The sequence below is a fragment of the Carcharhinus amblyrhynchos genome, chromosome 2 (assembly GCF_965287045.1).
Source record: "Carcharhinus amblyrhynchos chromosome 2, sCarAmb.v2.hapA, whole genome shotgun sequence".
NCBI lineage: Eukaryota > Metazoa > Chordata > Chondrichthyes > Carcharhiniformes > Carcharhinidae > Carcharhinus > Carcharhinus amblyrhynchos.
In genome coordinates this window covers 138,248,802-138,260,127 of record NC_137325.1, presented here as the reverse complement: position 1 = coordinate 138,260,127, position 11,326 = coordinate 138,248,802, and the positions used below count along the sequence as shown (strand labels likewise).

Below are 11,326 nucleotides of genomic sequence, written 5' to 3'. Positions count from 1 at the left end.
ATTTACCCCTCTGTTAAAACATTTGATGGCCTCTGCCTCAAATTCTCGAGAACCCATTGTTTTCACACAAACCCAGATATTCATTACATTCACCATTACTGTCAGGTTTCCTGTTCATCTGCTTTCCATAAAGTAGTAGTGAAGCCTGCTAAACAAGCGTGAGTTTAGCCATCTGAATATCTCAAGCCTGAAAGACCAGGCTCTTGGGACAACCTCTGCGATTTACAGTAAGTTACAGCCTGAACCAAAACTATAATGATTACAAGTGAGACATCCAAATTAAATACTTTAATGAAAAAACTTTACATGTGCCATTCACTGGCCCATTTCTCCCACTTACAATTACATCATTGCTTTGCCAAAATACAAATTCCCTTTGTCAACATTCACCTCTTCATTAGTTTTTCCTGCACCATCAAAATTACATTTATGTATAATTATTTATGAAAAGCATCTACCCATATGAAAATACCAGGATGTGGAAATCGGACCATACCTCGATTCTGTAAGATATCAAATCCAGTCCTGTGGTTTTTCCACACCATTTAAAGAGCTTTACACAACTGGGTGGTTGTCAGTCAGTGGTACGACTTATCAGAAGGGCCAAGCAGCCATATTCTCAATCCTTCCTCTGGAGGGCTGTAACTCAGTAAGACATTCAGCACAGACCTGACATAATTCTTCAGGACATTAAATAATAACGAGCAAATTTAAAATCATGGTATAAGCCTGGTTCACCAGTACATGCAATGTGACTACTAAAATTCCGGATAATCGGGAAGTATGCAACTGACGAGCAAGCGCTTCAGGACGTGTAGATGGTGCTTTTTAAAAATTGCTATTTGATATAAAATTAATATCTGTTAATACTGTCAAAATGTTAGAAAACAGGCACTGAACATCTCAAAGAGGATGGTGGCCAATACAGTTTGAGATGTAACTTTCCTGACCAAGTGCCCCCTTGCATTTCCAGCATTGGCAATTTTCCTTTCTAAAATTAAACTGCACCTTATCAATGGCCTTTCACCAGCCCATGCCAAAAGCACATTTAGTTGCACGCTCAAAAAATGAGAGGCGCAACTAAACACAAGGTGACGGGGGAGGTGGGGGGTACCTATCGACGCAAACATGGTTTAAGTGGTGAAACTGGCAAGGAAGAATCTTGATACTAAGGACTAAATACAAACTCTAGCAACTAAGTACAAATTGTCTCAGCATCTTTGAAAAGTCCAATCCTTCAAACTCATGTCGCAGCATTTCATTTCGATCGCACACAGTTGGTGTGTAGCTTGTCCACGATGCACTTAATGTGCATCAGTAAGCTATTGCTCCAACAAGATGTAAATGTGACTTCTGTAAATATCACCTCCTACCCTGTTTAAGGGCTATCATTTAATCAGTGTCTGTACCTTACAGAATAGAGGTTTCATAGAACTTCACGGCCAAATAGATTCAACGAGGTCAAGTGGAACGAAAAAAAAAAATCCAACTTAAAAGGGAACATTCCATCGTAACCGCGCAGATGGAAAACTAAGCATCAAAACCCAATTAAACACTGGCCCTGACAGCATCCAAAAACCCCACCAGCAGATATTACACCTACGTGTAGGATCACCCCCATTATTACATTTTCAATCATTCATTACCTTGCGCATCACTAGTAAAAGTAATAAAAATGTTCCAAACCCTTCATTAGCTGGCACAAGTTCCAGGAAGCATACTAAATTACTAAGCTGATGCCTCGGCACAATCCTACACTCCTGGGAAGCTGTGTTATAACTGAATGTTTCACTTGGTGAAACTGCTACACAAGATATGTTTATAGTGTTAAAATGTACAACAATAATTATGCAAAAACAAAATTAATGTCATCTACATATATTTGTGATAGGCTAGTTGCATAATTGATAGTCATCAACCATTGCCTGCAAATGAGCACATTGGCTGATTCCAAGAGGCTAAAATGAGGCTTTTTGATTTCTTTGGCTTTAGTGGACCTGAACGCAGCAGAATGAGAGCAGCTCGGTGGCAATGTGGGGAAGAAATCCCTGCTCTTAATGAATGGATGCATCATATTGGAAGCTACATAAGAGGACATCAGGTGAACACAGAACTGGACATGGATTCCCATTCCTGACAAGTTCAGACAACCAGTGAAGACTGGCCAGCTCCATGAGGAATTGTGTGCCAGTAAAATAAAATCAGTAGCTTCAGTAGTGGGAAAGAAATAAGGTTATATTGCTGCACAGATTTGAGTTTTCTTAGCCAGCAGGAGGGGAAAGTCTGTCCAAAATTAATTGCTGGCCATTTTCTTTGTAGCCTTTATGGTGGCAAGTGGCTAATAATTTGACATCAGAGTCATAGTGAAAAATGAAATATAATCTGTACTGAAAATCGCAACAGTGAGATGCGAAACGTGGAAGTATAAATGGAGGTTATTAGCTTACAGGTTTCCTTTCCAGCAACTCCACAACAATCAGTAATGGTCAGTGCATGAAAGGGTGAAAGCACAATAGATATAACCCATGAGACTTCATTAGCTCAGAGGGATTTGGGGAGGGGAGTTGTGTCATTATCTAATGTCAATGGATGTTGATTCTCTAAACGCATTGAGTTTTTCTTTCCCACAGTAAAGGTGCCTCATTATTTGCGCCAACTTGGTAGCTGTATTTCTTTTATGGATGGGGGGAGAAAGTTGCGAGACCAACCTACCAATTCACTAATTAAGGAAGAAAAACCAGTGAACTACCCCACCCCAGACTGTGAATGAAAGCAAGTAACATTTGCATGCTTCAAATCCCTATCTGCATGTACGTACAATTATTTTCCCATTCCCTCACTGCGCATTTGCAGCCCAATAGTGACACATAACACATTTTCATTAAACAGTACCTTATTTTATATTCATTAACAGGATTTGGGTATCACTGACAAGGACAGAATTTATAGTCTGCCCCCAATTGCCACGAGGAATCATCGAAAATGTTTCAATCTGAACACCATGTAGTGAGGTAAAAGCATTCGCAGTTCGGGGAATAAAAGCGATTGGCTTAATAAGGGCTTGGAAGAAGTCCTTCAATGTTTGACATGGTGTCTGTCACCTTGAGCGCCATTCTGCTCAGGAACATGACAGTACTGGCACGGTAGTGTTCTACACTCAAAAACGCACCCAAAAAAAGATGCCTAAAGTATGATTTGGTTAGAACCTAATCACAAACTGTATAACTTTCCCAAAACCAGCAACCTGAATCTTCCCACCACCCTCCTCTCTATGAAGGTCGAGCTCTACTTATTCATGACTTGTCAAGAACTTCTAAATAAGGTGATTATATTTTTTCGGAAACAGTAGCACCGTCACCAGAACTTGAGTTTCACAGGCAGCTGATCTAATGTGAAATGACTAGCATTTAAATACCTCCTTATTGCTTATAGCATACAGCAGAATAGTCTATAATGGATATGTGACAGATGTTACGGAACAGCATCAGGCTGCCTTTGGACAAGGAGCGAACAAAATAGCCTCAACCTACAACGGTTTATATTTCAAAGACACTTATCAATGTAATCAGATAGATTAAAAGTAAACGCGAGTGAGACTTCAGCATCAAGGCCAGTCTCCATCGCTGCTGCTCATTGTCCTCACAACCTCTTCAACCTTTGGTTTCACCTTCAATCACTGAGGAATCAAGCAGGCTGTTTTCCTCTGCAGGTGGGCACTCTTGAAGATCCTTTGGCAAGGGCTCAGTGTGGTCAACATCCACATGAGCCTCCAGTGGCGTTTCAGTGGGGCTGGGAAGAAGTGGGGCAGTCATGTCAGAGATCGAGGAACAACCCGGATCCAGGCTTTGCTCCAGTGAAGAAGCCTCAGGAGGCAGAGCAGCGGCAGGATTCAAATCCTCGGACACAGCAGCACCACCCTGGTCTATTTAAAAACAAAAGGGAACATACACAAACATTCATAGAATCCTGCACTGCAGAAGGCGGCAATTCAGCCCTTCAAGTCGGTGCCGAACACAATCCCACCCAGGCCCCATCCCTATAACCCCATGCATTTACCTTAGCTAGTCCCCCTGACACAAAGGGGCAATTTAGCACTGCCAATCCACCTAACTCACACATCTCCGTCAGGACTCTGAAGAGTGCAGATGAACAGTGGGATCTGGGAATACAGGTACAGAATTCCCTAAAAGTGACGTCACAGGTGGATAGGGTCGTAAAGAGTGCTTTTGATACATTGGCCTTTATAAATCGGAGTACTGCATATAAAAGTTGGAGTGTTATGGTAAGATTGTATAAGGCATTGGTGAGGCTGAATTTAGAGTATTGTGTACAGTTTTGGCCACCTAGTTACAGGAATGATGTAAATAAGGTTGAAAGAGTGCAGAGAAGGTTCACAAGGATGTTGCCAGGACTTGAGAAGCTGAGTTACAGAGAGAGAGTGAATAGGTTAGGACTTTATTCCCTGGAGCGTAGAAGAATGAGGGGAGATCTGATAGAGGTGTATAAGATTTTGATGGGTATAGATAAAGTGAATGCAAGCAAGCTTTTTCCACTGAGGCTAGAGGAGAAAACAGGGGGCATGGGTTAAGGTGAAAGGAGAAAAGTTTAAAGGGAATATTACGGGGGGCTTCTTCACAGAGAGAGTGGTGGGAGTGTGGAATGAGCTGCCGGATAAAGTGGTAAATGCGGGGTCACTTTTAACATTTAAGAAAAACTTGGACAGGTTCATGGATGAGAGGGGTGTGGAGGGATATGGTCCAAGTGCAGGTCAGTGGGACTAGGCAAAAAAAATGGTTCGGCACAGACAAGAAGGGCCAAAAGGTCTGTTTCTGAGCTGTAATTTTTTATGGTTCTATTTTTGGACTGTAGGAGGGCACTGGAGCACTGAGGAAACCCATGCAGACACGGGGAGAACGTGCAAACGCGATACAGATAGTAACCCAAAGCCGGGAATCAAACCCAGGTCCCTGGCGCTGTAAGGCAGCAATGCTAACCACTAATTCACTGTCAGTCAGTCACACAAATTCATCCAACAGATGGAATCAATGTCCTGCATCGAGTTCTTCATTTTTCCTGCATTAGATTTATTTAAAAGCATCAGAATGAGTAGCTAATGCTTATTCAATCATAATGCAGTTTGAGAGACAGGAGGAAATTTGAGACATTTGCATTATTCTGCTAGAGACCATGACTGGCATCTCATGTCTTCCAGACTTAAAATACAGTTTAGAAAAGAAAAGCAAAGAAATATATTAACTGAATTCTGTGCACATTGTCTGTTACCACAAAACAGTTCATTCAAAATTCAAACTAAATTTTGATTACTATTTTAAAAATTGTTTTGAATCAAATTGTATGTATAGAAATTTAAAACAAAAACAAATGCTCTATCACTTTCCTGACTTGTGTTGGTAAGTTGTGTTGTGTTGGGCAGCATGGTGGCACAGTGCTTAGCACTGCTGCCTCACAGCACCAGGGACCCGAGTACAATTCTGGCCTCGGGTAACCGTCTGTGTGGAGTTTACACATTCTTCCTGTGTCTGCGTGGGTTTCCTCTGGACGCTGCAGTTTCCACCCACAGTCCAAAAGACATGCTGGTTCGGTGCAGTGACCATGCTAAATTCTCCTTCAGTGCACCTGAACAGGCAGCAGAGTGTGGCAACAAGTGGACTGCCACAGTAACTTCAATACAGTGTTAATGACAGCATACTTGAGACACTAATAAATAAACATAACTCAAAAAAACTTGAACTGAAGTGGCCAAGACAGTATTGGGTTTGTCTGTGATAACATTGTGGGTGGATAGGCTGCAAAATTTGCCTGCATTGACCTGCACACAAAGAACTACCATCATCTGAATCAGAGAGCATAGGGCAGCTGGTACCTGTACACTGAGTGGGAGAGGGACAGGGGACCGTGGGGTGGACGGGCGGAAGGGGGAGGGGGGAGCAGGGAAAAAATAATAAGTTGACTGCTGGCTACACTTACCAAATTGGAGATCAAGTTCTTTGCTGGTGAGGATCCCATCTGTTCCAGTGTTTTGTTTTGCTATTGTGTTAAAAATAGGCGAGGAGGAGAAGGACACTGCCTCATTTAATACACCGGACAAGTCATGAGCTTCTGGAGTCTCTGTGGATCCAGGTGGAAAACCTGTTTAAGAATACAAAAGTCAAATTAAATCATGAACCTTATCTCTACCTGCTGGAAACTCAATACAGTGCCATACTGAGTGCAGCCTCCCAACCCTGTTTCAATTCAAAGCCTTCTAAATTCTATTCAAAAGTGCTTCTTTATTTCAAAACAAGCCTCTACAAAAACCAAGTACTGAAATGTGTAGCAGTAACATGAACAATTACCCTATTTGTTGTAGAATTTTGTCATTGATTCCATTCCAGGCTAGTAAGAATTGCAGAGCAGTGGAAATGATGTGTGTCCAGAATGCAGTCTTTACTCTGTCACCCTAAACCCCGAAAACTTTGCTTATTTGCTGCAACCTTCGACCCTGGTGGGAGCGTTCAACTCCAGCACGATCAGTTGTTTGTCGAATAGGAACCCATTTTGTTCCACATCAAAGCACCATTGGCAAGAACGTCTCACCAACTTTTACAGATGCGTCATTGAAAGCGTTCTTTCAGATTGTATCACAGTTTGGTAATGCTCCTGCTCTGCCCAAGACCACAAGAAACTACAAAAGGTCATGAATGTAGCCCAATCCATCACACAAACCAGCCTCCCAGCCATTGACTCTGTCTATGCTTCCTGTTGCCACGGCAAAGCAGCCAACATAATTAAGGACCCCATGCACCCAGGACATTCTCTCTTCCACCTGGAAAAAGATACAAAAGTCTGACGACACGACTCGAGAACAGCTTCTTTCCTGCTGCTGTCAAATTTTTGAATAGACCTACCTTGCATTAAATTGATCTTTCTCTACACCCTAGCTATGACTGTAACACTACATTCTGCACTCTCTCGTTTCCTTCTCTATGAACGGTGTGCTTTGTCTGTACAGCATGCAAGAAACAATACTTTTCACTGAATGTTAATACACGTGACAATAATAAATCATATCAAAACATCAGTGGCTGAGCAGACAGCTGATTCTTCAGTTTCAAGAAAGTAACAAGCGTAAAAAAAAGCTACTTAAGAATGTCCAGTACCTGGATCCATGACACGTTGTATGGGAGGAGGGAGAAGGGAGTTCTCCATTGTTAGGTTGGTCAGCTGCTGTTCTAAGCCTGAACTCTCACTCGTTGTGCCAGTCGGTGAGCTGGGAGCTACTAAAGGTGCCTGGTGAATAAGCACAAAGATACGCTCTATGGTGAACTCAACCAGTATTTAGTAGAGTGCCAGTCTCACATTTCAAATGAATCATTTTTCAAAATTGCGAAAGTAATCACAAATTTTTTTTTGGGAAAAAAACTGAAAAGAAGTCAATTTTGGACTATAGTAAGAATGTACTTTACCCAGATCCGGTTCGTCAAGTGATCTATAGCCAAAGTCAAACAATAAAGAATGTGTGCCCAATTCAAATTACCATCAATACTGAGCTTCTCATTTCTCTCTCCACAGGTGCTGCCTGGCCAGCTGAATGTTTGTTTTCATTCCCGGTTAGTGAAATCTGATATATGAAGCTGCAAAGACCAGAAGCTATCAGCTCCAACAACACTCAAGAAACTTGACACCACCCAGGGCAAAGCAGCCCCTGCTTGACTGGCACTTCATCTACAAACATTCACTCACTCCACGATCACTGTGCACCATCTACTAGATGCAGGAACTCATCATGACTCCTTAGGCAGCACTTTCCAAACCCACAACCGTTACCATCCAGAAGGACAAGAGGAGCAGATGCATGGGAACACCACCACCTAGAAGTTCCCCATCACACGCTGTTCTGATTTGGAAATAGAGTCATAAGAAGTTTACAGCATGGAAACATGCCCTTCGGCCCAATTTGTCCATGCCACCTCCTTTTTTTAAACCCCTAAGCTAGTCCCAATTGCCCATGTTTGGTCCAATTTCCTCTATAGCCATCTTACCCATGTAACTATTGGTACGCTTTTTAAAAGACAAAATTGTTCCAGACACTCTCTACCCTCTGTGTGAAAAAAGTTGCCCCTCTGGACCCTTTCGTATTTCTCCCGTCACCTTAAACCTATGCCCTCTAGTTTTAGACTCCCATGCCTTTGGGAAAAGATATTAACTATCTAGCTGATCTATGCTCCTCATTATTGTATAGACCTCCATAAGATCACCCCTAAGACGCCTATGCTCCAAAGAAAAAAGTCCCAGTCTATCTAGCCTCTCCTTATAACTCAATCCATCAAGTCCTGGTAGCGTCCCAGTAAATCTTTTCTGCACTCCTTCTAGTCTAATAATATCCTTTCTACAATAGGATGACCAGAAGTGTACACAGTATTCCAAGTGTGGCCTTACCAATGTCTTGTACAACTTCAACAAGACATCCCAACTCCTGTATTCAGATCAGAGTTGAAGAGGAACTTCTTCAAAGGGTGGTGAATCTCTGGAATTCTCTGCCCATTGAAGTGGTGGAGGCTACCTTGCTAAATATACTTAAGTCAAGGGAGGTAGGTTTTTGATAGACAAGGGAATTAAGGGTTATGGGGAGAAAGTGGGAAAGTGGAACTGATCCACTTCAGGTCAGCCATGATCTTATTGAATGGCGGGGCAGGCTCGAAGGGCTAAATGGCCTACTCCTGCTCCTATTTCTTATGTTCTTACGTATTCAATGTTCTGACCAAATACGTTTAAGTTTGAGTTTAAAGTTTATTCATTAGTGTCATAGTGGACTTACATTAATACCACAATGAAGTTAGTGAAAATCCTCTAATTGCACACTCTGGCGCCTGTTCCGGTACACAGAGAAAATTTAGCACAGCCAATGCACCTAACCAGCGAGTCTTTCGACTGTGGGAGGAAACCACACCACCTGGAGGTAATCCATGCAGACATGGGGAGAACAAGCAGACTCCACAGTGACCCAAGCTGGGAATCGAACCTGGATCCCTGGCACTGTGATGCAGCAGCTTTAACTACTGTGCCACCCTCAGATCACCATTCCTTCACTGTCGCAGAGTCAAAATGCTTTCACTCCATCCCTAATTGCACAATGGGTGTACCTACAGCACATGGACTGTTGCAATTCAAGGCAGTAACTCACCAGCACCTTTTCAAGGGCAATTAGAGATGGGCAATAAATGCTGGCCTGGCCAGGAACACCCATACCCCGTAATATTTTTAAAAAGTATTGACGATTGAGCTGTACCTCATTAGCTGACCCTGGTTGAATGCTGGAATGGGAGCTACTGTTCTTAGTTATATTGGTTCGAAAGAGGGTGGAATGGGGTGGGGAAGTTGTTGAACAGTGCTCGCTCTTTTTTTAATCATTTACAGGACATTGGCATCGCAGCTGGGCCAGCAATTACTGCCCATCCCTGAGGGCATTTAAGAGTCAATCACATTGCTGTGGCTCTGCAGTCACATGTAGGCCAGACCAGGTAAGGACGGCCGATTTCCTTCCCTCGGGGACATGGATGAACCAGATGGGTTTTTACCACAATTGACAATGGTTCCATGGCCATTAGTAGACTTCCGCATTTGTTATACTGAATTCAAATTTCACCATCTGCTGTGATGAGATTCGAACCCAGATCCCCAGAGCATTACCCTAGGTCGCTGGATTACTAGTCCAAGAACAATGCCAATACACCGCTTCCTCCCCGACAACTCTCTGGTGAAACCCTGCTGAAAAATGCACTTGAGACACAATTTCTTGGGAAGATATGAGAGAGATGGTGATACCTGGCTCTGATTATTTTTATTTCACTCATGAAATGTGGGCTAAGCCAGCATTTATTGCTCATCCCTAACTGCCCTCAAGTGTGGCAAGTGTGAAGTTGTCCACTTTGGTAGGAATAATGGTAGGAAGGACTATTACTTACATGGCGAAAAACTGCAGCAGGCAACGGTGCAGAGGGACCTCGGGGTCCTTGTGCATGAGTTGCAAAAACCCAGCTTGCAGGTGCAGCAGGTGGTCAGGAAGGCAAATGGGATGCTGGCCTTCATAGCGAGGGGGATTGAATATAAAAGTAGGGAGGTCTTGCTGCAACTGTACAGGGCACTGGTGAGGCTGCAGCTGGAGTACTGTGCGCAGTTTTGGTCGCCACACTTACGCAAGGATATTTTGGCCTTGGAGGGAGTGCAGAGGTTTACTAGGCTGATACCGGAGTTGAGGGGGTTGAACTATGAGGAGGCGCTGAATAAACTAGGCTTGTACTCATTAGAGTTTAGAAGAATGAGGGGAGATCTCATTGAGACGTGTAAGATGATGAATGGGATGGATAGGATAGAGGTGGAGAGACTCTTCCCGCTCAGAAAGGACAGGAGGACTAGGGGGCACAGCCTCAAGATAAAGGGGGCGTGGTTTAGAATGGAGTTGAGGAGGAACTCCTTCACTCAAAGGGTGGTGAATCTCTGGAATTCTCTGCTCGTTGAAGTGGTGGAGGCTGCCTCGCTAAATATATTTAGGACGCGGGTTGATAGGTTTTTGATAGGCAAGGGGATTAAGGGTTATGGGGAGAGGGCGGGAAGGTGGAACTGAGCCACGACAGATCAGCCATGATCTTATTGAATGGCGGGACAGGCTCGAAGGGCTAGATGGCCTACTCCTGCTCCTATTTCTTATGTTCTCAAGTATGTGATGAGCTGCTTTCTTGAACTGCAGCAGTCCATGTCATGTAGGTGCACCCACAGAGCTGTTAGGGAGGGAGTTCCAGGATTTTGACCCTTGCGACAAGTATGCTTCCACAGTCTGTCAACACTCACTGTTGGAACTCACACACAAGTAATAGTGACTTGGACTAGGTGTTAGAGGACAGGAAAGGCAGCATGGGTTTGTTGCAAGCAAATTGTGTTTGACCAACTTGATTTGAGAATTCTGACGGGGTTGCAGAGACAGCGGCAGTCTTGTGTCGTGTATACTGACTTGAGAAGGAAAGCATTTGACAAATTATGTAATAAGTTTGTTAGCTGATTTGAATCCTGAGAGATTAGAAAAAGCATTAGTAGCACAGATATAAAATTGGCTAAGGAATGAAGTCAGAGAGTTGTGAATAGCTGTTACTGACTCACATTAATGCCTTGGACATGGACACTGGCAGATTACCCAAAATGAGTAAAGGATGAAGTAGATATCAATATTCTTCAAGATAACAAACACAGGAAGATGAAATTGGTTGCGTAGCGGTATGAGCTGATCATTTTTAGTTTGCTGAATGAAGAAAAATAATTTGCTGAACTATAC

General features: G+C 43.1%; 1 protein-coding gene across 2 annotated transcripts in view; it reads right to left on the bottom strand.

The window, feature by feature from the left end:
• Positions 1-273: 273 nt before the first annotated feature.
• The window catches only part of gorasp1b (golgi reassembly stacking protein 1b), a 37,677-nt gene continuing 26,624 nt past the window's right edge, over positions 274-11,326 (bottom strand). For both annotated transcript variants that reach the window (XM_080213294.1, XM_080213301.1), the window contains 3 exons: positions 7,161-7,290; positions 5,989-6,150; positions 274-3,922 (listed from right to left, as the gene is read on the bottom strand). In XM_080213294.1, the coding sequence (XP_080069420.1) occupies positions 3,651-3,922; positions 5,989-6,150; positions 7,161-7,290 (564 nt within the window). In that variant the 3' untranslated portion in view covers positions 274-3,650. The remainder of the gene's footprint in view (positions 3,923-5,988; positions 6,151-7,160; positions 7,291-11,326) is intronic.